General features: G+C 40.0%; 2 protein-coding genes across 4 annotated transcripts in view; one reads left to right on the forward strand and one right to left on the reverse strand.

Annotated features, from left to right (window-relative positions):
* Nucleotides 1–27,082, forward strand: part of PDE6H (phosphodiesterase 6H) — a 180,169-nt gene that overhangs the window by 111,105 nt on the left and 41,982 nt on the right. The gene's annotated exons all lie outside the window — the stretch shown is intronic.
* Nucleotides 337–26,092, reverse strand: ERP27 (endoplasmic reticulum protein 27). 3 transcript variants are annotated; one of them, XM_045465962.1, is made up of 7 exons: nucleotides 25,838–26,092; nucleotides 25,357–25,457; nucleotides 23,340–23,477; nucleotides 10,394–10,510; nucleotides 6,051–6,176; nucleotides 3,507–3,704; nucleotides 337–508 (listed from the first exon to the last, which is right to left on the reverse strand). In XM_045465962.1, the coding sequence occupies exons 1-7, from the start codon at nucleotides 25,929–25,931 to the stop codon at nucleotides 452–454; spliced, it is 831 nt and encodes a 276-aa protein (XP_045321918.1). In that variant the 5' UTR covers nucleotides 25,932–26,092; the 3' UTR covers nucleotides 337–451. The 3 variants fall into 3 exon arrangements, with proteins under 3 accessions (XP_045321918.1, XP_045321920.1, XP_045321919.1); XM_045465964.1 differs by lacking the exon at nucleotides 25,838–26,092 and adding an exon at nucleotides 25,653–25,741 and having other exon boundaries at nucleotides 339–508; XM_045465963.1 differs by lacking the exon at nucleotides 337–508 and adding an exon at nucleotides 2,767–3,101 and having other exon boundaries at nucleotides 25,838–26,053.

The raw sequence follows: 27,082 nt of genomic DNA on the forward strand, positions 1-27,082 counted from the left end.
TGGTCCCTCTGCCTCCTGACCAATCCTGGTCCTTCCCCATGGTATGGCATATTCCCCCCTCTTGGAAACCATAACAAACTATCTTTTCAATGTCAATTGCCTCCTGGTCTGTTGGCTTCACCATGCCTGAGCAACAATAAAACCTACATTTTATTATTTATTTATTTATTTATTTAATTTTATTTATTTTTTTTGAGACAGAGAGGGAGGGAGAAAGAATCCCAAGCAGGCTCCACACTGTCAGTACAGAACCCGATGTGGGGTTCAAACTCAAGGAACCGTGAGATCATGACCTGAGCTGGAACTAAGAGTCAGATGCTTAACTGACTGAGCCACCCAGGTGCTCCCCAAATCTATATTTTAAAATAGCTATTTCAAATACTTCTCTAATCTCAAATGTGAGGTCTCCCATGCTAATTCTTTTAAGACTCCAAAGGAAGTCTCTCCTTTTTTAAAAGTTCAGACGATTGGAGAAATAGCTGTTATCCAGAGAAGGCAGCATAATATTCTGTTAAAAAACAAAAGCAATGACACACTTTACCTCGTACGTATTATCAGCTTGGGGTCTCAAAAAATCCTGTGAATTATCGTATTGCCCTCAATGAACTGAAATTTAAAGATAGGGTTTTCCAAGGTCACAGAGTCCCACACACAGAAGACATGAGACTCACACACCAATTTTCCTGGCATTCCTTCAATCATGCCCTGTTTCTCTACTTCTTCTATCAAAGTCTTCTATCTTCTAGTATCCTTTTACAAAGTTCTATTGTATGACATCACCACTTCCTTCAAACTTTAAACGAAAGTATGGCAATTTCTTGCCAGCTAGGGCTAAAGAATGAGTCCATCGTGAAAAGTAGCTAACATATATCTAGATGTTTCAACAATAACATGACCTTGGGGAAAGAATGCAGAGTCTTAGGAAGATACTATCCAAAGACAGGGAAGATCTAGAAACTGTAGAACTTTATAATACTAAGTCTGATATTTAATGAATGAATGAGAAATTTTAGAAATTTCTTCTTTCTGAAAGAGTTCCCTTCTTTGGTCATGAGTTGCCAGAGCTACAAAAACCGGATTGGCTGTGAAACAGACAGGCAAAAATCTCTCACAGTTCTGGAAAACCATAAACTGAAGGAACAATTCAATACAATAAAGATAAAAGATAAGCATTAAAAGACAATATATAATAAAATTTCTGTCGCATGTCATCAAGCAGCAAAATGCACTATAAAGATGCGGTCAGTGTTGACCAATGTGGAATATTGGGTGAATTCATGGGAATTTATCTTTTGACATTTACCAAATTCTCACAGTGGTTTGGAATCTGCTATTTTTTAAGCAAAAAAAGAAGGAAATTTGAGAAAGAGGGAAGAGGGAAAAATAATAAAGCCAATTAAGTGACTTGGAAATAAAGCAAATTAGCTGAAGAGTTGGATTGTAGGTAGGGAGAAAACAAGACTGGATGAGGAGGTTAAGAACACCCAGTAAGAATTGGAGGTGCCACTTGGAGATGGTGATTGGCAGCTATTAAGAATTTCCATGGACTGCAGGTAAGAAGAAACGGGTTTGTGTGGCCAGAGAATTTCAGCTGAATATCAGGAAGAATTTCCTGACTGTAGACGTCAAGAGCTCTGGTTTACAGGATCAAAGAGAGGCTTCTGGGATGTGCCTACCCTAGGAATATATTTTAGCCTCGAGAGAGAAGACGGGGTGGTTTCCTCCCCACGGCTGAACTGGACGGCCTCCTCACAATCCTTCAGTCTCATGTTGCTGAGGGAGCATGCCATACACTGCTGCTTTCATAGTGTCCTTGCCAGCTGTCCGCTCCCAGCTCAGAGGCTGTGGAGTTTTCCCCACAGAAAGAAACAACTAAGTCTTTCACTCCCTGTTCTGCACTTGGACCAATCCTTAAGGTGCACACTGTGGTTTTTCAACTCTTCGGCACTTAGGCCCTTTCCTTCTGAGCCAAGGGCCTCCTGGGAACAATGCAGCATCTGTGTGTTGACAGAAACAGCCTTCGGCCAGAGACACTCAGCCAAACTCTCCCTCTGTTTCACATGGGCTGGATTGAACACCTTACCTGCAATAATCCGCTCCTAGTCAGCCCCAACACCACCCCCCCACAGAGCCAAGTGTCCCCCTCCTTACCTATTCCCCAACCTTTTACATAATTCGACTCCTAGCTCTTTTGCCACATTTATACCAATCCTCATGGAGGATGTTCTCTACCCACTCTCCATCCCACCCACCAAGTTAACAATAACACATTAGTGGCTCATGGCCGGACGCTAAACAGTGGACACCGAAGGGTGAGGTGCCTACTGCTTAATTGGGCATCTGGGTATTTACAAAAGGTTTGGCCCGCAAAGAGATGCCAGTCTTTTCCTATAACATTATTGCTTTTTATTTATTATGCGGTTGTTGATTTACATGGGGAGTTAGGAACGCTACACAAGCATAGAGTTTTTACATAGTCTGTTTCTGCTGAGTTTAGAGACTTGGAAACACCGGTTGACCCCGGCAAAAACGCAGTTCTGCAAAGGTGTTTAAACCTTCCTTTTGTTCTCGGCTGGGAGTTAGACAGGGACATGTGCTCATGAGGAAGGTAGAGTTTCAACCCTTAAACAACCACTAAAGAGCAGAAACTATGTTGCATGTACGTCCTGTGCAGTGTAAAGATTCAATATTAAATGACAAATCAGAATATCCTCCCTCCAGGAATGCCTCTCCTTCAAAGAAATATCACAATATTTCTCTTAAAGGCTCCATTCAGTGATGTGTGTTGCCGTGTATGGGACCACACAGTACGAAAGCGTAGAAGAAGATCGGATGGGTAGTGAGAGAGTGTAGACAATTTAAAAGAAAGGATAAGGAGAGTAAATGAGATTTTAAGGAACAAAATGGAGGGGTGTGTGTGTGTGTGTGTGTGTGTGTGTGTGTGTGTGTGTGTAAGGCCTGTTCATCCTGTTGGTTAGCATCTCTGAAGTTTGAGTTGCCCTTTTGTTATATCGTGTAAATTCTTAGTAGTATGCAGGAGTATCAGGGAGAGCTCAGAGTTCCACCTTTGGAGTCTTTTCTTCTGATTCATGATTTTCTCTCTGAAAAACATCACAACACTATTATTTAGATTTGGGGCTCTTGGTTTTGAGAGATTAGCAAAATGAGTTATGTAATTACTCCTGGAAGACCTAAATCCATCTTTAATTTTTATTTCATGAACTCTTACATATGGGAATATTATTTATTTCCCATTAATAACGCAAACAGAATGGTAAAACCCCAAATTCAGCTCCTTTGCATGTGCAAGACATCTTCCAAATATGCATGTGTAGTTCTATTCTCATGATTCTATCCTAACAAGCCTCCTGATCCTGTCCACCATATCCTCATGTACTTTTGCTCTTAGTCAAATCCAGTAGAGCTTAAAGAATTTTTATTCAACAGGAAATGAGAAGACACAGAGAGTAACACTCAACTTGCTCTTCCTGAAGTCTCCCACTTACCAGCCGTTTCCCTCCCAGGAATCCATCACAAAAGTTCTGCACATTCTCCACTGAAACTTCCGCTCTGGGTAGTGTATCCCACTCCTCATCTAGAGTCCGGTAAATTGCCAAAGCGGGCAGTTGAGACTCCTTTAGTTGGAAAAATGAGATCACCTTCCCATTGGCCTTCACACCACTGTCCACCAGAATAAAAAGAATCTGCAGTTGGAGAGGTTTGAAAGGGAAACATCTATCTGAGGTCCAGAAGAGAAAGAGACTTTTCACAATTGCTGCAGGTTATACTGATTGAACTTATGGTCTGTGCCATCCAATTGAATGGATTGCTTCTTATTTTTCTCTGCTTTGGTATTTTACCCCTTTGATCAAGTTTATTTAATTTTAAGAACAGAGAATTGGAAGCAACTGTAGTGATTAGCTAAATAAGCAAGGATAGCCTAATGGTTAAAAGCAGATGATACATTTTAAGTTTTGTGTCTGGTACTTTCTAGCTGTCTGACTTTGACACATTACTCAGCCTTTCTGAGGCTCAGTGTTCTCATCGGCAAAATAGGCTTTTGTTGGGGGAGATTAAATGAGAGGATCCATCTAGTATTTTCAGTACAGTTTTTAGCATATGATAAATGCTTGATAAATGTCAACTATTTTATATTATTAAATCAAACCTTCTACCCAAAGTAGAAATATTTAGAATATTCTTGTTAGAGGATCGTCTACATTTAGAAACACTGAAAACTGCCAGTGTTAGGGAAACAACCACCAGAAAGTCAACTTATGTTACTACCAGACAGATGTCAGTATTGAAAATGTCTCTAGTTTAATGCAGTAGCCTTGAAGTGGTTGAAGTTTTACTATTTCGGTCATACCAAACAGAACAGTACAAAGTAGAGAGGGGACAGAAATAAACATTTATGGGACATCTAGTAGGCCCCAGGTATGATAGGTGCTTTATATGGGAAATAAGTCCTGAGTTTAAAACTTTAAGAGGCAATGGCAAAGAATAAATAAGTTGTGACTAAAAAGTGATTTTTATTTTCAGCATCTTTGGGTCTCTATTTTCTTCACTTTTCAATACAGAAAAAAAAATAGACTTACCACCAAGGGAAGATATGGTTATATAGGTCTTTAATAGTATGAAATACATCTTTAACTTAATTTAATTTATTTTTTTTTGAATTTGCAAGCAAAAGAGTTTATCTTTATTGCTTCATTTTATTCATATTGAAAATATTTGTACCTTTTTTAAGTTTTAATTTTTTTATTTTTAGGAAACTCATTCATCAGCCTTCTTTGTTTGTTGTTTGTTTGTTTTTGTTTTTCAGGAGTAGAATTCAGTGATTCACCACTTACATACAACACCCAGTGCTCATCACAAGTGCCCTCTTTAGTACTCACTACCCATCTAGCCCACCTCCCACCCACCTCACTCTGGCAACCCATAGTTTGTTCTCTATCATTAAGAGTCTTTTGTGGTTTGTTTCCCTGTCGTCTCTTTTATTCCCTCCTTCCCATATACCCATCTGTTTTGTTTCTTAAATTCCACATATGAGTGAAATCATATGGTATTTGTCTTTTTCTGACTGACTTATTTCACTTAGCATAATACATTCTAGCTCCATCCACATCATTGCAAGTGACAAGATTTCATTCTTTTTGATGACTAACATTCCATTGTACACACACACACACACACACACATATATATATATATATATATATATATATATATATCTAAATTCACATTTCCTTTATCCATTGATCAGTCGATGGACATTTGGGCTCTCTCCATAGGTTGGTTATTGTAGATAATGCTGCTATAAACATTAGGGTGCATGTACCCCTATTAATCTGTATTTTTGTATCTTTTGGGTAAATATCTAATACAGCAATCGCAACATCTGTATTTTTATTTATTTATTTTTTTAATTTTTTTTTTAACGTTTATTTATTTTTGAGACAGAGAGAGACAGAGCATGAACGGGGGAGGGTCAGAGAGAGAGGGAGACACAGAATCTGAAACAGGCTCCAGGCTCTGAGCTGTCAGCACAGAGCCCGACGTGGGGCTCGAACTCACGGACCGCGAGATCATGACCTGAGCCAAAGTCGGATGCTTAACCGACCGAGCCACCCAGGCGCCCCAATCGCAACATGTTTAATTTTAAAAAGGAGTAATGAGGGGCGCCTGGGTGGCGCAGTCGGTTAAGCGTCCGACTTCAGCCAGGTCACGATCTCGCCGTCCGTGAGTTCGAGCCCTGCGTCGGGCTCTGTGCTGGCAGCTCAGAGCCTGGAGCCTGCTTCCGATTCTGTGTCTCCCTCTCTCTGACCCTCCCCCGTTCATGCTCTATCTCTCTCTGTCCCAAAAATAAATAAACGTTGAAAAAAAAAAAAAAAAAAAGGAGTAATGTGACTTATTATGTCCCAGTTCTTAATTCATGATCTCTTAATCATACTCACTTTCCTTATTTATCTAACCTCCCTGGACCCATCTGCCTTTTTTAGTGTCCTAGTACTGAGTATTCAAAAGGGTATCTGCCATTCCACACTTACCTTCCCCTGGAAGAGCTTGGCAGCATTTTGGTATCTGTGCATGCTTTCCTCATACTCTGGGGAGGCCTTGTTCATCATCAGTAGAAGATGAATCTGAATCATGCTATTAAATAGGCCAATCGCAGTCTGGCAAATTGAAGTGTATTATAGTTAAATGGAATAGACAAGGAACAACAACAACAAACCATTAGTGGCAACCCAGTAAATAGGTAGGCTGAAATATAAATGAGAACTACCCTCTAATAACACAAATGATAACTAGCCTCCATCTCGGCCCTCCATAAGTCTCCCCTTGGGCAGTCATGCAACTGTGTAGATCCCTATCATCCATGATGAAAAAGGCTGAACTGAGCAACCATTGGGATATTGCAGAAATGACAGAGTGTGACTTCCAAGGTTAAGTCATCAAAAACATAGGGGCATCTGCCTTCTCTCTTCTATCACTCATGCTGGGGAAAGCCAGTCCCAGTGTTAGACACACAAGTAGCCTTATGAAGAGATTCACACAGCACAAAATGAAGGCCTTCTACTAATAGCCAGCACTGACTTGCCAGCTATGTGAAGCAGATCCTATAGCCCTAGTCCCACCCTCAGATGACTGACTACCTCTCTGACCAATGACTACAACCTCACAAGAACCCCCAGATCAAAAGCACCTCGCCTAGCCTCTCCCAAATTGTTAACCCACAGAAACCGTGTGAGATAATCAAACTTTACTGTTTAAAAAAGCTGATAAATTTTGGGGTAATCTGTTATACATCAATAGACAACGAATATATCATGTAACTTATCAGTTACTTCTTCTCAGTCCCTTTCCATGTCGCAAGAGCAGTCAGATACACTTTTGAATGCTTATTATGTGCTGGACACTGTTTCCAGGTCTTTACATATAATAACCAACTTGATCCTCAAAGTTTCAGTTTTATACATGAGGGAATTAAGGCATAAACTCTCCCAAAGTTACATAAATTGTGGACTGGGATTCACACCAGGCAGTCTGGCTCCAGAGTCCATGCTCTTTATTTTTTAATTTTTAAAAAAAATTTTTTTTTCAACGTTTATTTATTTTTGGGACAGAGAGAGACAGAGCATGAACGGGGGAGGGGCAGAGAGAGAGGGAGACACAGAATCGGAAACAGGCTCCAGGCTCTGAGCCATCAGCCCAGAGCCCGACGCCGGGCTCGAACTCACGGACGACGAGATCGTGACCTGGCTGAAGTCGGACGCTTAACCGACTGCGCCACCCAGGCGCCCCTATTTTTTAATTTTTTAGAGAGATAGAAAGCAAGAGGAGAGGAGAGGGGCAGTGGGAGGGGGAGTTGGGGAGAGAACTTAAGCAGCTGCATGCTCAGCGTGGAGCCTGAACACAGGGCTTCATCCCGTGACTCTGGGATCATAACCTGAGCCAAAATCAAGAGTCAGAAGCTCAACCAACTGAGCCACTCAGGCACCCCAGAGTCCATGCTCTTAACCATCAGGTTGTCCTGCCTTATACATAGTTAATTGCAAAACCCCATCAAAACCAACTCAAATGAAAGCCATTTGCCTGAAACCTCAGCAATAAGATAAGCTCTTCAGGAGGCCAGAAGCGTTGGCCCTTTTTTGCTGATTAGAGATCGTGATTTCCCATGAAGTTATCAGTGACAGAGGGGAGTAGTACAGCCATGAGCCAGAGTGAGGAGAAGAGAGAGCATGAAACTATGGCACTGGCTCTCTTCACTTTTTTTTTCTTTCTTTTCCTGAAACCATGCTCCAGAGTCTCTTTTAAATAAATCCTATCCCTTTTCACCTCTCCTGCTTAAATACAGAAAGCATTTCTATAAAACTAGCATGTGTACAGGAAGCGAGAGTATGGTGGATGAATGAACTGTAAGACAGAGTCCCAGGATGCTGAGAAGGGGAGCCAGCTAGGTCGGATTCTTCTGGAAGCTACACACTACTCCGTAGAGATTTTCCAGCAGTATTGGCCAAGTAGGCAAGGAGTGTTCAATGAGCTCTTTTCCAAAACTTTCTTCCTGGAATTAATTAATTTATATTTTAGAGAGAGAGAGAGAATGAGCAGGGGAAAGGGGCAGAAGGAGAGAGAGAGAATCTTAAGCAGGCTCCACACTTAGGATGGAACCTGATGCAGGGCTTAATCCCATGACCCTGGGATCATGACCTGAAGGTTGCTCGACCAGCTGAGCCACCCAGGAGCCCCTCTACCTGGAGTTTAAAGCCAGTTCTTAGATTTTAAATTTGGGAGATTGGATGTTAAATAAGAGTCTCTTGTTTTACTAGATCCTGCTACCTAAACTTAAAGCATGCATGTATCCTCCTAGAGCTGAGTTGGAGAATAATTTTGGGGAAGTCAAGAAATCAAAGCTAAAGAGTCAAAAAGTACAGCTGTCTTACTTTTTGGGTATACCCAGCTGTCTTGGGTATATCAGAAGTGATTAATTTAATCTTAACAGACAGTCTGATTTTCCACCTTGAAGCTAAGTATCAAGTGTGGGCATTAAATGTATACAGCTGACTTAATACATGATTGTGAGTTTCTGCCTCCTCATTGTTACTGGTGCAAACCTCTACGTCAACAGCAGATGAGAAATAGCTATAGTAGAGGAGGCAGGTCTCCAAATGAGAAAAATATCACTTTTGGGAAATGTAGAAATCACAACAAAAGGTGAACTTGCTTTTCTAAAGAAATTCTTACCTAATTTTTTCTTGATGTGATTTGCCTTCACTACTAATGTGGAATTTAAAGTAATATGTCATTACTTTATAAGATAAGAGATGAACTAGGCACAAGAACTCAGGAAGGCCAGTCCTTGTTTAGTTAGCCCGCAGAACTCCAGGACCCTGGGGCCATAAACCTAGGGACTCTAAGATCATCTTTTCTTTTCCCACAAGCACTCCTGACCTCTACAAATATAATCATGAGAATGATGATGTCTAGGAGAAAACTGCCTTTTTGATTATTGCTGCCGATACCCCTGGGGTGCGTGTGTTTGGAATCTTAACAAAGGTGGAAATGGAGTCACCGCTCTATGAAGACAAACGTGGTGTGAAAGATGGACAGGAATTTAGTCAACAGGAAAAGGGGTGTTTCCTATTGAAGGCTGTGTGGGGCAATGGAAAAACCACAGGATTCTGTCAGACTAGTCGTGAAAAAAAAAGCAGGGACAAGTGCAGAGAGCTGTTTCGGAAGCTCAAATTGCTAGTCATATGGCCTTGAGGAACTTCCCTTTTCTGAACTCTCTTTTCTTTCCTGTGAAATGGGAGTAGACAATATGAGCTAATCCATCAGGAGTTAAAATTTCTGCCTTCAGTTCTACCTTTCTGACTTAGTGACCTTGAATAAGTCACTTAGATCTTAAATGTGCTCCTTGATAAAATGGGCATAGTGATTTTCTCTCTTTGGCTTCAAAAAATCAATGTGAACATTAAGTGAGAAAATGGGTGTGAATTGGCTTTGTGAGTTCTAAAAACCATGATGTGCTCTAAAGTACTGTTATTAGAGAATGCACAGCATTTCAGAACTGATGAGATCACTGGAAATTAATAGCTATCACCTTATGTTCTACACCAGGGAAAAGAAAAGACAGGACATAGAAGGTAATTAATTCACTGTGTACGCTGTAGAATGTTACGACCAGAAGATGATCGGAATGGGTGGGCTGATGCCTTCACCCAGGTGGCATGCAGTGTGCAACACCATAAGAAGATAAACCTAGAAAGAAAGCTACGTCACCATGAGGGTCTAGGCATGTGTAGGGGGTGCCAGACCAAGAATTGTTAGTTACAGGTCCACAAGAGGTAGGACGAAGTTTTAAAAACTTTTGTAGAAATTTTACATTGCTGTAACATCCAAGTATGTGATCAGTGGGCTTTATTTTTTAATATTTAATTTTTCTGTTAAATTGTATTTTGCAAGAGGATTGGTCACTGATGCCTTTGGAAAAGTGGATCTTCAGCATCGATTACAATTTTGTTTGAGAAGTGTGGTCTAGAGTGTTGCTTAGATGAGTTGCTTTTAGCGAACACTCTCAGACAGCAAAGCTCAGAAGTGTTTGACTCGGTCACCTTGATTCTACATTTTGGCTCTCTTCCTTACTAGTCGTCTGATGAGTGTTTAAGTTTTCTAACTCTGTTTCTTTCTTTGTTGAGGAGGGACAAGTCTATCAAACTTAAAGAGTTGGAGTAAAGTTTGCAACATAAACGGCTGAGTGTTCAGTTAATATCAGTTACTGTTATTATTGGTCAAAGGATTAAAACTCCTGGAAGGAGAGATCTCTGTATGGAGACAAGTACCCTCCCTGACATAGGGACTTAAGGGTCTGGAGCCAAGGACTATTGTTTACCGCAGGGTTGTACTCTGTCACCAAGTGGAGGCTGTTGATCTCAATGAAGCGGCTTAATTTGGTGGCATCAATTCTTTCAATGTCTTTGCTCTCTAAATCCAATTGTTCGTTATCCACCTGGGTAACACAAAAAAGATAAAATTGTCACTGTTCTGATTTTATTTATTCATTGATAAATATTTCTGGACTATCTACCACATGTCAGGCACTAAAACTCAAAAGACATAAAGGGAAATAAGAAATATTCTCCACTTTCAAAGAACACACTGTCCTGTGGGATACAGAAATGTCATCACAGGGGAATCATGGGCCCATATGTCACCTAAAGGAAGAGCAGAGAAGTTTCCAGGAGGAAGTAAGTCTTGAAAAATAGCTAAAATTTGGTTAGATGAATGAGGATGGGGAGAGAGTTTTAATTCGAAAAACAGTATTTACAATGGACAAAAAGATGAGAGATCCTATGTTCTGGAAGCTGCAGTTAGTTTGTCATAACTATAACAGTAATTCTAGTTGAGTATGAGTAGGAGAGGGACAAGGTTAGTGGGGTAGGCTGGGGCAAACTTCTGAAGGGCCTTGAAGTCAAGCTAAATAGATTACACTCTAAGAACCTGAAGTCAAGGGTTTACATTTACATAATCAGATTTATGTATGTACCCTTTTAATGTGAAATAATATGCACATACAGAGAAAAGCATGAAACATAAAATGTAAAACTCAGTTTTTAAAAAATTATCACAGAGCAAACAACTGTGGAGCCACCACTTGGGTAAAGAAGTAGAATATTGCCAGAACTCCTGATGCCTTCTGTCTTCCCTTCTAATCCATAATTTGCCCTTTTCTTTTTTTTTTGCCAAAGGTGACCATTACCTGACTTTTATGGTGGCCATTTTCATCCTTTTCTTTATAGCTTTAGATGCACTTAAAGATGCACTTTTTAATCCTATGGTGTAGTTTTCTTTTTTAAAACTTCATGAAAATAGAAATTAACAGTATATTTTATGTACACATATCTCATTTCTTTGCTTAACATTCTGTATATAGTCATTCATGTCATCACATGTAGCTGAAATTTGCTCATTTTCCTTGGCATATAATACTCCATTGTATAAATATGCAAAACTTACTCATTTTACACTGATGGATATTTAGGTTATTTCCAGTTTCTGATTGTTAAAATAATGCTGCAGTGAACACTCTTGTTCATGGGACATAACCATTGTCCATATACCTTGGATTGGGATTTTTCATTAGAGAGTGTGTGTATTTTCAACTAACAACAACTGCCAAGCTATTGGGGCATCTGGGTGGCTCAGTTGGTTAAGCATCGAACTCTTGATTTTGGCTCAGTCATGATCTCATGGTCATAGATCCAGCCCCATGTTGGGCTCTGTGCTTGGGATACTTTTTCTCCCCCTCTCTCTGCTCTTCCCATACTCACACACACACACACACACACACTCTCTCTCAAAATGGATAAATAAACTTAAAAAAATGCCAAACTATTTTCTAAAGTAGATAATAATTTATGCTTACACCTACATTGTTTGAAAGCTCCCATTGGTCCACCACTTGGTATTACCAGCCTTTAAATTTTATTCATTCTGGTGAATGTGTGGTAATGTCTTACGGTGGCTTTAATTGCATTTCCCTGAGTAACCCCTTGTATGTCCTCTTTTACGAAGTGTCAATTCAAATCATTTGCTTATTGTTCTATTGAGCTGTCTATCTTTCTTTCACTGGTTTGAAGATGCTTCTATACACTTTGTTATGTGAGTCTTTTGTTGCTTCTGTCTGGCATATCTTCCTTCTCAGGGACCTTCTCTTTTGTTGGCTATTGCTCATGAACGGAAGGTAATTTCAATGTAGTTGAGGTTATCAATATTTTCCTTGGTAATTAGTGTGTATTTTTGTTTTGTTTTGTTTAAAAATCTTTGCACCAAAGTCATGAAGAAATTCCCTTATCTCCCATAAACATTATTATTTTATCTTTCACAATAGATCTAAGATCTACCTGGAACTTACTTCTCTCACTTTAAAATGGATGCTTAGATCCTTGATTTTTATCATCATCCTTCTCTAAAATATATATTAAAATCTACACATTTCCTCCTTACAGGGCTATAAATGTATCCATAAATTTTATATGTAGATTTCATTATCATTCAATCCAAATGTTTTCCAATTTCTGTTCTTATTTCTTCTCTAACCTGTTGGCTCTTAAGAACTTAATTTAATCTTGTATTGATTTGAATCAATATTAATCTTGTAATCAGTATTAACCTTGTAGCTTAATTTCTACATTTTATTTATAGCATTTGTCAACTTCTGCATGTGTTATATATGTCCTTAAAATTATGTATAATCTGCAATTTTTTAACATAGTATTCTGTATAAACTAATGACTCACTTGGTTAATTTTATAATTCAAATTTTCTATATTCTTATTGAATTGTTTAACCAATTTCTTTTATCAAGAGAGTAATATTAAAATCTCTGGGGTGCCTGGGTGGCTCAGTCTGTTAAGCGACTGACTTTTGGTTTTGGCTCAGGTCGTGATCTCACAGTTCCTGAGTTCGAGCCCTGCGTCAGGCTCTGAAAGCCAATTCGCAGGCTGCTTAATATTCTTTCTCTTCCCCTCTCTCTTTGTCCTTCCCCCACCCCCAAATAAATAAATTAACTTTAGGGGAAAAAAGTATTAAAATCTCCCAACATGATTGTGAATTTAACCATTTTTTCTTATAACTCTGTTAGATTCTGCTTATGTATTCTTAGGCCATGTATTAGACTCTATCCTTTTACTTTCAATCTATCTTTCTATTTTACATGTGTCCCTATGTTTTAAAATATGTCCTTTGTAAAAAAGCTCAGAGTTGTATTTTTTAATCCAGCCTGCCAATCCTTGTCTTTGCATTGCATTATTTTTTTATAGAATGTAATTACTAATATATTTATTTCCATATGCATTTCCCATTGTTTCTGCCTGTTCCAAATCCCACTTTCTTCCACTTCTGGACTATTTTGAATTGATTGAGCACTTTATATTATTCCTTCCTTCCCTTGATTGGCTTAGAAGTTACACAAGCCATGATCATTCTTTTGAAGATAACCAGCATGCACTACACAACATGCATTCTTTAGTTGTCAGAGTCTAATTTTAACTGGCAATTTTGTCTCTTCCTGGACAATGTAGAGATTAGAACAATTTAATACAGTTTTCCTCCATCCAACTATATACCCTGACCCCACACTCAAGGCTTACAGATGATTATTATTGCATATTATAATTTTAAATCTCATATTTTTTTGGTGAGATTTTTTTCATTTCTTCCTGTACTTTTGAGCTTCTATCTGGGATGTTTTGCCCTCTGTCTAGAAAGCACCTTTTAGTATGAGTCAGATCTTTTGGGCGACATAATCTCTCAGTTTGGTTTCTGAAAATATCTTTATTTCAGCTTTATTTTTCAAGCCTATTTTTGCTGGAGGTAGAAGTCTATGTTCACAATTATTTTCTTTCTGTTTTTGCAAGATATAATTCTTTATATGTAACATTCCACTCTTTCCACTGAGAAGTCATCAGTGAAATTTAGTATTGCCTTTTTGATATTGCTTTGAGGGTAATCTCTTTTCTCTGATTTAAAATTATTCTCTTTTTTGGGGGCGCCTGGGTGGCTCAGTCGGTTGAGCGTCTGACTTCAGCTCAGGTCATGATCTCACAGTCCGTGGGTTCGAGCCCCGTGTCGGGCTCTGTGCTGACAGCTCAGAGCCTGGAGCCTGCTTCAGATTCTGTGTCTCCCTCTCTCTCTGATCCTCCCCCATTCATGCTCTGTCTCTCTCTGTCTCAAAAATAAATAAACATTAAAAAAATAAAATAAAATTATTCTCTTTTTCTTTGAGTCAGCTATTATACTATGGCATGGCTAAGGGTAGATTATATATATGATACATATGTATAATTATATATGTGTAGAGGTATATGTGTGTATATCTATGTGCATGGGTATGTGTATATATATTATATTCATGTACGATCATCCTAATCCAATTTCAGGGATTGAGATGATTTGTTGTAGTCCTTGGGAAGGATGATTTACTTATGGTAAATCCTTGTTCTTAGGGTACTGTTCTTTAGGGTTCAAAGTGGGGCAAAGGCTGTTTTACTAAATCTACCTCCTACTTCCTCATCTGGGCCCAGGATTTCAAGATTTACTTTTCAGGTTCCTTGAGTGTCACAAAAAAGCTGTTAAACTTCTCAGACTCTTGACTACTTCTTTTTAAAAAAAAAAAATTTTTTTTTTCAACGTTTATTTTTTTTTGGGACAGAGAGAGACAGAGCATGAACGGGGGAGGGGCAGAGAGAGAGGGAGACGCAGAATCGGAAACAGGCTCCAGGCTCTGAGCCATCAGCCCAGAGCCTGACGCGGGGCTCAAACTCACGGACCGCGAGATCGTGACCTGGCTGAAGTCGGACGCTTAACCGACTGCGCCACCCAGGCGCCCCATCTTGACTACTTCTTTAAAAACTGGCAAGAAGAGCCCCCTAGACAAAAAGCGGTCCCAATACAGGGTTTTCCTTTTGGGGTTTTATCTTCTAGATCTTAGTCTAGTTATTTCTTTCTTTCTTTCTCTCTCTCTCTCTCTCTCTCTCACTCTCTCTCTCTTGCTAGTTCTCCAAAGACTCTTGCCCCCTTTACTATTTGCCTGGATTTTAAAATAAATTGTTATTGATGAAAGGGATTATTTGGTTACCTAGTCTGTAATCCCAGATTAGCATTTTAGAGCTACCTTTCCACTATACTCAGATACATTAAAAGATAGGACTTCATACTGTCAATTCTTATCCCCAGAGTTTTCCATTCCCCTCCCCCAATCTACTCCTGTCCATAAAGCACAAGATAATACTTCCATCACCCAGAGCAACTATGCCTACAGACAAATGCTAGCTTCTGAACAGTTCTGTTTCTTAAAATAGTTTGAATCACTTTTGAGATCCTTGAGCTACCAACCCTTGGACATCTCAACCCCTTTCCCTTATGTCTGCTTTCTCATATAGGTCCTACCCAATCTGCTCTTGGTCTGGATCAGAACTATCCTTTTACCCCCCAAGCTCCTTTCTCTGAGTCAACCCAGCAAAGTCAGAGATAAGTGTCGTTTTAGTTTATGCAGGAAGGAATTCATTTAAAGGTAAATTAAAGGTAAATTAAACACTAGGAATCCAAGATTGCTCATTATGCCCTTCGCATGATGACTCCCAGTTGCATATTTTTCTCTTCTTTTGTTCAAGGTGGTTTCCCATTGGTTAGTTAAAAGTAATATGCACCTTTAAGAAGTCCAAGGCACGCTATGGTTAATATTATTAATTCTGGATATATCTCCTGTAATACATTTGCAAATGAATCATTTGTTGAGTGCCTGTTGTATATTAGGCACTGAGGCACAGGAGTGCTGACATTCACTCAGATAGCGATTTAATTATTTTATGACTGTTTTGCACAACTCAAATTTAAGAAATAAATAAATGCTGAGGTACAAAAGTATGTATTTCAAAATAAGAGTTTTGAAAAAATTCATCAAAATCATAGGATATTTTAATTTTTTTTTTTTAGACGGAGAGAGACAGAGCATGAGCAGGGGAGGGGCAGAGAGAGAGGGAGACACAGAATCCGAAGCAGGCTCCAGGTTCTGAGCTGTCAGCACAGAGTCCGACCTGGGGCTTGAACTCATGGACCCTGAGATCATAACCCGAGCTGAGGTCAACCGCTTAACCGACTGAGCCACCCAGGCGCCCCCAAACCATAGGATATTTTAAAATGTGAAGTCGCGGGGCACCCGGGTGCTCAGTCGGTTAAGCATCTGCCTCTTGGTTTTGGCTCAGGTCACGATGTCATGGTTTGTGAGTTTGAGCCCAGAGTTGGGCTCTGCGCTGCTGCTGGTGCACAGCCTGCTGGGATTCTCTCTTCTTCTCTCTCTCTGCCCCTCCCCCCTGCGCATGCTCTATCTCTCTCAAAATAAATAAAAATAAAATGTGAACTCTCTCTTTGTATATTTAATTGTTTTAATATTCACAAAGTGGAACCGAGGGGAAGGTTTGGGGCAGAAATATAAAAGCAAAAGGAAAAGTCTTCCTCGGGGGAGTCCTGGCCCAGCCTCTCTTATCCTCCTTCCCAGGGCACTAAGAGTGACGAAAGAAAGAAAATGAGCCCACAGGATCTTTGAGGCTGCTTAAGGCCTGCTTTGCCAGCTGGCATGTGTCCTTCGAACTTAAGGCTTTGCTAATTGCAAACATCAAACTCATCATTATTATAATCACAATCAGGGTCCTTTTACTATTTCATATGTCTGACTACTTCCTGATTATTTGTCTAGGAACTCTAGCAGCTGGGCCTCACCTAACAGAGCTGTGCTGCGGTCAGGGAGCCCCTCCCTCTCTGCTCTTTTCCAGGCAGTCCTTCCCATTTCCCAGAACAGGGAGAGCAGGAAGCCCAGTTATTCCAGGTGTTTCTGGGCTTAAGGAATGCAGCATACTGGAGGTGGAGGATGTTAAGTGGTGATAACATTCTCGAAGTAGCAAAGAGTTTTAATAAAAACCACTCTCCTGAAGTCTCTCCAGTTTGTAGTGCTTCTTTTAATAAAACATGGCCGACTGGGTCACTCTTTCTTAAGCTAATAAACTCTGGAACGTCATGTGTAGGGCTCCTGGAAACAATATTCAAACAGGAAATCTCCCTCTGTAAAGGGAAGTATTTGCATAATGCCCTGGACAGAAAATCTGATCCTGAAACCAAGAGCTGGGGAAAGATTTTTTAATATATTTTTTTCCCTAGTGTTTGGAAAGAATTTTACTTGAGATATCATGTTATTTTTCTTCCCCAAGAAAGAAGCACCAGAAGAAAAACAGAAACTGTAAACCAGAAGAGTTTCCACCTTACAATACAATTTTGAGACTCCCCAAAGAATATTTGAAGTGGATTATTTTGTTTTAGACACTACTATCATACCAAAAGATTAATCAGGTTTTTTTTTTTCTGTTCATTAGTACTTCAGCAATATTCTTTTGAATTTCTATGTATTTCTTTAATTAACAACCCAGCACTTCATAAAGTATATTAAAGTTGTCTTAGTTTACACCACAGTTGCAGTATTAAATATCTTGAATAACACTGAGAAATCATCTGTTAAACAAAATCCCTCATGTCCCTGGGTTTGTTTTTATAAACCATTTAGCTTGCCATAGAGTTCATAAAACTATACTTTAGAAAAAAAACTGAATAATTTGACATACCTTACTTCCTGCATTTATTAGTTTATTTTTATGCACTCATTCCTTTTGATTCTCTTTGTTTGGAAAGGTGCATTCCTTTTTTTCCCCCTTCATTTCCTTCTTTCTTTCTTTCCTTCCTCTTTTTTCTTTCTTTCTTTCTTTCTTTCTTTCTTTCTTTCTTTCTTTCTCTCTGAGAGAGAAGAGGAGGGGCAGAGAGAGAGAATCCCCAGTAGGCTCTGCAGTGTCAGAATGGAACCCAACGTGGAACTAAATCCTATGAACTGTGAGATCATGACCTGATCCAAATTCAAGTCAGAAGCTTAACTGACCTAAGCCACCCAGTGCCCCAAGGTGCTTTTCGTATAATAAGTAGCCAGCACATAACCATGTAAGGAATGGAAGAATGCTTTTACTGTGTTTCCATTACTATCCTATTGGGTCAAAGTTAGGCTAATTATATTTCTTAAAATAGAGGTGATTGAAGAAACCCAAAGTGGGATAAACATTCAAATAATATCTGAAATTCCATTTTAGAACAGGCTCATGGTTTATTCAACCCAGGATTATACCTCCATTAGGGCAACAATGAGAGCACTTGAGAGAGTGTGGAGGGTCTCCCTACAGTCACCCTCACAAAAGACAAGCTGTCGTACACACTAAACAAGTTGTCATACACAACTTATTATTGTTCCACTTAGTTCAATTCTTCCTGATCACGTTTATATAGTTGTCCTGCCTGTTTTTGGAGAGTGGTGTATTCCACGAATATAACAGTTGCTGGCTTCTTATTGCTCAAACATTTCAAAGCACCCAGTCCTGTCAACTCATTGCAGTCTTACTGTGTTTTCACCTATCATTATTCCAGTTTATCTCCAAATATATTCTTACCATTGAAAACTCTCTATGTCTAAATCCTGAGATTTCTTTGCCAAAATGTGTAATGCCTAGAGTAAATCTGGAGAAATGATGCTAGGGTTTAAGTAGTGCAAAGGCAGGGGTGGGGGTGGGGTTGAAGAATCGTTTAGGAGCAAGTGCTCTAAATAAGTAGGCTTTAGCATGAGAGGCATTAGAATAGATAGAATCTAGGAGTAAAAACAAAGGTTTTTGTCAGGGTTAAGTACTTTGGAAAGTCACTATAGTATCACAGAAATGGCATGATTTGGAGACAGCTATGCTGGGTATGAATCAGATGTCTGTTTACTCTATAGACTTTTTCTTAATTATTTAAAAAAATTTTAACGTTTATTTATTTTTGAGAGACAGAGAGAGAGGGAGCATGAGCAGGGGAGGAGCAGAGAGAGAAGGAGACACAGAATCCGAAGCAGGATCCTGGCTCTGAGCAGTCAGCACAGAGCCTGACGTGGGGCTCAAACTCAGGAACTGTGAGATCATGATCTGAGCCGAAGTGGACGCCTAACCGACTGAGCCACCCAGGCGCCCCTACTCTATACACTTTTGACAACTGAATTGATCTCATGGAACTTTAGCTTCCTTCTGGATAATGCAGGGACCATAATAATGATTGCGTCAGATTTGTGCGAGAATTAAATGGTAGAACACTGAAAAACACCTAGCATAGTGTCTATGATAAATTAGGTACTAAAAACAAACATAAAAACAAACAGAATGAACTATACATTTAAGATGAAGGTAGGTACCAAGAAATTTGCAACAGGTTCCCATTTCCTCATTGAAAAATGCATAGTCTTGATGTTCTTTAAAAAAAAAAAAAAAAAAGTCATCCCAAACTCCTGAATAATAATCCTGTTAAAATATGGACCAAATTTTTGAAAGTATAAACTGAGAAAAATATGTTTATCTAAAAGTTGGCGCAGCACAAGCCGAACCTCTCCCAGACCTGCCAGTGGAGTAGGGCGGAACCGGTGTGTTTGTTTTTGGTATGGTACAGCAATAATCTCATCCACAGGGTTCCCAGGAGTTCATTCAGAGTGGGGCTGCCCTTCGCGGTAAACAACAAGCAGATGCTAAGGGAGCATGAACAGCTCTGGGAAGTCATCTACAGGGCTTCACAAAGGATAGATTGTAAGCAAAGCTAATGTGCCTATGAGGGGTTATAAAATCTGTAGAGACATTGGAAGCAACAGCACTTGTTTTTCTTTCCCACATGTGTATCTTGGTAGTAGTAAGACATTTACTTACTTATTTATTTATTTTAGTACCAAGACTTTTAAAATCAGTTCTTTATGAGGGGCACCTGGGTGGCTCAGTCGGTTAAGCGTCCAGCTTCGGCTCGGGTCATGATCTCACAGTTTGTGGGTTCGAGCCTGGAGTCAGGCTCTGTGCTGACAGCTCAGAGCCTGGAGCCTGCTTCGGATTCTGGGTCTCCCTCTCTCTCTGCCCCTCCTCCCACTCCCTCTCTCTCTCAAATAAATAAACATTAAAAACAAATAAAACAAATCAGTTCTTTATGAGACTTAAAATAACAAACTGGGAGAGAAGTACTTGTGGAGATGTAGCTGATTAGAATTTTTTTATTGTAGGGTTACTACCAGTGGTCCAACAGTCACGCAAAAGGCATTAGCCTAACTTTCCATCTTTCCTACCAAAGCTTTCCATTGGAAGAGCTTCATTTAATCCAGTTCCACAATGGTGAAATGCACACCTGCAACTACTGTCCAGGTGGGAAAGAACTGGTGAAGGGACTCCGATGTGCTTTTGGAGGTGAGTCAGTTTCTCAAGTACTTCTGAGGGTCTTTGTGATCAGAGGCATATTGTGGGCTTTGGAAAACAAATGTGAACAATTCGCGGTTCCTACCCTTGAACTGCTCATGGTCTAATGGAGTAGCAGGTGAGACAGACACAAAAGTGATAAATATAAATAGAGATATCAAAGTATAGAGGAATAGGCGGGCCAATTTGAAGATTCCATGGAGGCTTTGTGTAGGATACAATGTCTGAACTCATTCACTGGAATCTCAGGAATTAGCTGGGTGAGGCTAGGTGAAAGGGGGCATTGAGGGTGGTGGCATTTTAGGCAGAGGAACAGCCTGTGTGAGTGAAATCATGGAGTTGTATCATCAAACTGTGTATACTTGGGAAGTGAGAGGATAAAGCCTATGGTAGGAGCATGTTGGAAAAGGGACTAGAGAAGCAGATAGTGGCCAGGTCATAAAAGACTATATGTAACATTAAATATGTCAGTTTTTCATCTTGTAAGAAATGGGGAATGTTGAAGAGGTTTTAAGAAGGCAGTACCATGGCCCAATTTCCATTTGAAATACAGCACTGTGATACCAATCTAGAAACTGGATATGAAGTAACAAAGGGAGAGTAAGAAGCTATCGAAATTGTTTATGTCAAAGATGCTAAGAAACTAAATAGGAAATAAAGTAGAAAAAGTGAAGGGGAATATAGATTCAATAAGATTGGAGGTGGAATGGGCAAAAATTAGACCAAATGAACATAACCATTCAATACAATTGTCTTAGAGGAACAAATATAATTTAGCAGCTGCAGATGATAAATTCAGTTTTGAACATGTTGGGATGGTAGTGCTTATGAGTGTATCCAAATAGTTATATACAACAAGCATTCGAATCATGAGAGAGGTCCAGGCTAGAGATAAAGCACTTCAAATCCTCAGCAGACCCATGATAGTCAACAATAAGAATTGTATTACCTAAGGAAAACTCATTCATTCATTCATTCAACAAACACTTAATGAGCGCCTGCTATATGACAGACACTTTTTTGGGGCTCTGTGGTTGAAGTAATGGACAAAATAGTCTCTGCTTCTACAGAACGTGAATTCTATAAACCAGATTAGAAAGAGCACTGGGTCAGAAAGCAGTGTAGATGGAGGCAGAGAAGGTCTCAAGGAAACTAAGAAAAGCAGAAGAGGACCAGAAGTAGGCTCCTAGAAGTAATGGAAAGAAAGAAGGTTAAAGAGACAGTCAACAATGTCAAACATGGCAGAGATGTTTACTTAAGTAAGACCTAAAGAATGTTCATTGGGTTTGGAAATATGGAAGCAATGCTGACCTCAGTAAAAGCAGTTTTGAGGGGGTGTGGGGCATAGATAAGATAGCAGTGTATTTAAGAGCTTAAAGAAAATTGGAGACACTGAATATAAAACACATTTAAAAGAGATGTGGATGAGAAGTGAAATATATAGGATGGAGGCTGGAGGGAGAAGGCCATTTGTGCAGAAATCTTGAAAACTTTATCTTTTGTCCCAATTTTGCATTTCCAGTGGATTCTGGACATCTTTATCTTGATATGCCACCAACAATACAACCTCAACAACTAACTAAAGCATCAGAAAACCCTATTTTTTTGTGTATGCCCTCACTATTTCTACATACCCTGCCTTTAAACTTTGCCTCCTTTCCACAATTTTTATATTTAATCAGCAGCAGGACCTGCCTTTTCTTCACTTTCTGTTGCTACCTCTGTACTGCAGACCCTCAGTACATGATTGATTTTGTCAACCTAACCAAAGTCCTCTCTCACTCTTGTGTTTTTGCTTAACAATCCATCCCAGCCATCACTGCCAAAATCATTTTGCTAAAAACACATTCCTGTTCATGTTACTCTCCTGATCTCAAGGCTTTAAGGGTTTTCTAGTGCCAACCCAATTAAATGCAAACCCACTAAATTGGTATTCAAGTTTCTCCATAATATGGTTTCAATCAAACTTCTCTTATATTTTTTTTCTCCAAACTTGTACCCTGAGATCCAGTCAAAGTGGCTTGATCATTGTTTCTTAAGTTTAATTTTTTTCCCCACCTTGGACATGAATGCTCCTGTACTTTGTCCAAATTTTATCTACCCTTTAAATTCCAGTTCAGTCCAGTTTCTCATTAAAAAGTTTTTTTAATGTTTATTTATTATTTTTGAGAGAGAGAGAGAGAGAGAGAGACACAGAGACAGAGACAGAGAGCAAGTGGGGAAGGGGCAGAGAGAAAAGGAGACACAGAATCTGAAGTAGGCTCCAAGATCTGAGCTGTCAGCACAGAGCCTAATGTGGGGTTTGAATTTGGGAATGCGAGATCATGACCTCAGCTGAAATTGGACGCTTAACTGACTGAGCCACCCAGGTGCCCCTCCTTCCGCATTTTTTTTTTTGTCAGAATTCCAGCATTGCATTTATCCTTTTAACCATTATAATACTTTATCCACAGTGATGCTTTTTGCATTGTAGATACTTATAAATTATGATTACATTCTCTACTATGTTTTAAGGTCTATTGAAAGCAGGGGACATATATAACATGCTTTTATTATCCGTATCTTGCAGATGACACAGATATTGTTTAATGCATGTTTGGTAAATGTAAGTGAACTCCTAGTGATATAAAAATATAAAATTTTAGAGCTCAAAATGACCTTAGAGATGATATGGTCAAACTCTTTTATTTTATAGATGAAGGAATTGAAACTAAAAACTGTTAAGTGACTTGCCCATGTCGCATGGCTGGTCAGTGACAAAGCAGTGCTATAATCCTACCTCTTGACTCTCAGTCCAGTCTTCTTTCCAACTCATGACAGCACCTGTTTGGGAAGCTTGAGTTGATCCACCATCTTTGTCATTATCGTCCCTGACTTAATGGTCCCTGGCACCATCATTAGTGTTAAAGTCATAGAGCCCTTCCCAGTTGCACAAATTTGTGAATCCACAACCAAAGGAAAAACTGGAAGAAGGCTCGAGCAGCCCACCCAACTTACCAGGCGGAAGAGGGAAATGGTGTTCCCAGTGATGTTGTAGTGGGCCAGAACCTCAGAATCAGTGCTGATTCCAAATGACACGGCTTGGAATTTTTGCACCATACTATGGAATAGGGACACTGCTGGGATTTCTAAATCCTGAAAACAAGAGGAGGAAAAAACCCACAGGGATTATTTTGGGAAGGAGACACATAGAAATAGAATAGGGAGTAGAAACGTGCTCACTCATATAAAAAAAGTAATAGACTTGATTTAGTGTCAAGTGAAACAACATTTACCTGTAAATTTGCAGTGGTATTGTTGAATTTTCCAGGCTTGGTGGGCTACTAGGTAACTACAAAATTGTAGCTAAGCCTGAAACTCCTGTCTGGCCTTACCATAAAACTTGCAGTTTATTAGCAGAGAAGGGCCTCAAAATCATAGACGCCTATGGAGTTTGGCTGCACTGTCATTGATATACCCGAGGAGGCAAATGTCTTGGGAACAATTTGTGGAGGAAAGAAGGAATGCAGAAATAAATAGGTACTGTCAAAGGTCCTGAAAGGAAAAAAAAAATAATAATAAAGGAAATTAAAATGGAACTTAGAGGTTTTATTAACAAAAGTTTGTGCCGGATGTGGAAGAACAATCCTCTTCCCCTGCATTGAGCCTGAGGTATTGCCCATGAAGATACTGTTTCTGTGTTGTTCCAGCTCTAGAACTCAGGCCTGCAGCAGACAGCAGGGAAACCACATCTAGCGATGATCCAGTCCTTCTATAGCAAGCTGGCATCATTTTCCCTGCTGTCACAGGACCTTTGCCCATAGCAGCTCCAGGCAATAAACAGGAGGGAGCATATTCTTTTCTGACATCTTTCTGGGCTGGAGGAAGAGATGTGCAAAAAGAAAGAAGCTGACTAACCTTGCATCTGGGGTAATTGGACAGGGTGTGTGGAGTTCATCCGAGGCTATGAACAATTGCTAATCTAGGCTTGCCCTTTTTTAATTCCCCTTAGAGTGGAATTACTCATGGATCAAATGACGGACGGCATCTGGTGGCTGTTTAAGTTATTGCAAATTCCTCTATTCCCACTTTCTTTGCCTCTCCCTGCCTTTCCGAAGGTGGCTGTTTCTGTCTACCGCTCAGATCTCTCATCACTGAGAAACATGCTCCCCTGTCTTCCTTCCCCACATGCATCTCACTGAAGCTATTTCCAGCTGTGTACACAGAATTGACAGGGTGATGGTGACTAATTAGTGGAAATAGATAAGAAGGTCTGCAATAAGAGTAGGGGCTTGATCTGTGAGAATAACCAGATGTTACCTTCAAAGAAAGATAAAATGCTGGAATGGTGCCCTTTCATTTATGGCTGCTTTCATTAGTCAGGCAGCCAATCTGGAAGATGGAGGCTAATACCTCAAATATTCGAAATGTCATCCTTTTTCAACATTTTGGAACAAACAAAGAGAAAGACAAGTGAGGGACTACCTACTTGGTAAGGCTTTAGAAAGAGATTAACTATTGACTTATGTGTTCCCTGGATGATAGAGGTTGGGTTTACTCTGGTCTCTGCCTCAGCAATCCAGACACTGACTTAACATTGAAAGCATTTATAGATGAGAAGATCCAGAACTCTTTTTTGGGGGGAGTGGGGGGAAGAGAGGGACAGAGGGAAAGAGAGAGAGAGAGGGAGAGAGAGAGAATCCCAAGAAGACTCCACACTCAGTGATGAAGCCCAATGAGGGGCTTGATCCCATGACCCTGGGATCATGACTTGAGCCAAAACTAACAGTTGGATGCTCAACTGACTGAGCCACGCAGGCATCCCAAGACTGAGAAGTCTTGAATCAAGTGTGAGAAAGACATAATTCAGAGACTGGGAATGTCTTGAAATTGAGAGGTCTAAATTGATAAGCTGAAAGTGAAGTCTGTGCCCCTTGACTTCTAGTGCAGTGGCCAGCAGGTGACTCTCATGTCTGCTCTGAGGTAGAATGTTTCCGGTTCTTTGGGGGAACAGAAATGGGGTCACTGGACAAACCTCGAAGAAACCTATGACAGCCACCTCAGCAGCAGCAATGAATTCCATGGTAGCTGGGACATCTGTGAGCTGCACAGTTTCCCGGGAAGCACCAGGATCATCTAGAGAGAGAGAGAGAGAGAGAGAGAGAGAGGGAGAAGCAGAAGGTTTTGGGGTATCACATGCAGAAGAAGCAGTTCTAAATGCTGAGGGTATCCATACTTTTTCTCTCCATACTAAGGCCAAGGAGATCACAGTCTCTAGGGGCACTGTCATCATCCCAAGGCTTTATTGTTTTATAAGGAAGGTGACTTCACCTCATGGTCTCTCTCTGAAGAATAATGCTAGGCTTCTCTTGTCTCTACTATGGAACACAAATCTTTATCCAGCATTTCCTAGAAGATGTTCTACATCGGGAGGAACAACACCCAGATCACTACCATATTCCCTTTCCTCCACAATACTTTTGCCCTATGGTCACCCAAGTGCTTTTTTCTTTTACCTGAGGATTCCTGAACTTCTGCAGCAACTTCTGGAGATAGTTGGCACATGAAAAGAAATAATAGAAACAGGAATCTGCATTGGTCAGCTTCCATCCTTCTTTTTCTGCTCCTGCTCCAAGCCCCGGACCTGTTATGGGAGGCCAATTCACAGCAGCCTACTCCAGTTAACTGGCCATAGTGTTGTTAGTATTCTGGGAACTTTGCAGCTGGTTCTATGGGAACCTTCAACTTCTGAGATTAAAGACCAGGTTCAGTGACAAGATCTCAGAACATAACCGGCCAGAAGAAAGTCAAGTCTGTTCATTTATAAATTTTTTTTTTTTTACATTTTTAATTTATTTTTGAGAAACAGAGTGAGACAAAGCGTGAGCGGGTGAGGGGCAGAGAGAGAAGGAGACACAGAATCTGAAGCAGCCTCCAGGCTCTGAGCAAGCAGTCAGCACAGAGCCTGACAGGGGGCTTGAACCCACAAACGGGGAGATCATGACCTGAGCCGAAGTCTGACGCTCAACCGACTGAGCCACCCAGGCGCCCCAAGTCTGTTCATTTAGATTAAATAAAAAGGAAATATCCTCTGCAGGTATTGATCTAAGTACTAGGGATACAAAGATAAGTATGATCTGATCCAGCCTTTCCCAGATTGTTAGTGTGAAAGATGAACAAATAAACAGATCATTTAAATATAAAATTGGAGGTGATTAAAAATTGAGAAACTCATAGGATACTATAAAATACAGACTTAAGGACACTTAGCACAATGGTGGGGTTCAGTGAAGGTTTTCTTCCTACAAGGGATGCCTAAGCAGAGTCCTCTGTAAATAGTATTTTTCCAGGCAACAGAGGTGGAAGGAGAGTTTCATGTAAAGAGCCCATTCATGTAAAGAGCCCAAACACGGAGATGCAAATGTAATGTGTGAGAGAATTATTAGTAATTGAATTTAGGCCAGATTGTAGGGGGCATTATACAATAAGTGTAGGATCTTATTCTCTAAGCAACTGGGATTATATTGGAAGGTTGTAAGCAGGAGAGAAGCAGTGGCTGATTTGGCCCACACGTGCCCTCTGAAATCCAAGATAGGATTCCCATAGGTAGTAGGATATATGGGTCTCAAGCTCAGGAGAAAGTTCCATATGGTACTACTATAAAATAAAATATCTCAGGATTTCTACTATTCACATTCTGAATATTCATTGCTTATTGCACTAGAACAGGGAGACTAAACATTTCCTAGTGATGTAAATAC

This window comes from Leopardus geoffroyi, chromosome B4 (genome assembly GCF_018350155.1).
Source record: "Leopardus geoffroyi isolate Oge1 chromosome B4, O.geoffroyi_Oge1_pat1.0, whole genome shotgun sequence".
NCBI classification, from domain to species: Eukaryota; Metazoa; Chordata; class Mammalia; order Carnivora; family Felidae; genus Leopardus; species Leopardus geoffroyi.

Bases quoted from the DNA above. Each gene is read 5' to 3' on its own strand.
- ERP27 (XM_045465962.1), bottom strand. From the start codon at position 25,931: ATGGAAGCTGACCAATGCAGATTCCTGTTTCTATTATTTCTTTTCATG. The intron at 23,478-25,356 runs GTTTGTCCAGTG...TCTTGTTTTCAG, and splicing joins CTGTCATAGGTTTCTTCGAG to GATTTAGAAATCCCAGCAGT. The intron at 3,705-6,050 runs GTAAGTGTGGAA...CTCCAACTGCAG, and splicing joins CCAAGCTCTTCCAGGGGAAG to ATTCTTTTTATTCTGGTGGA.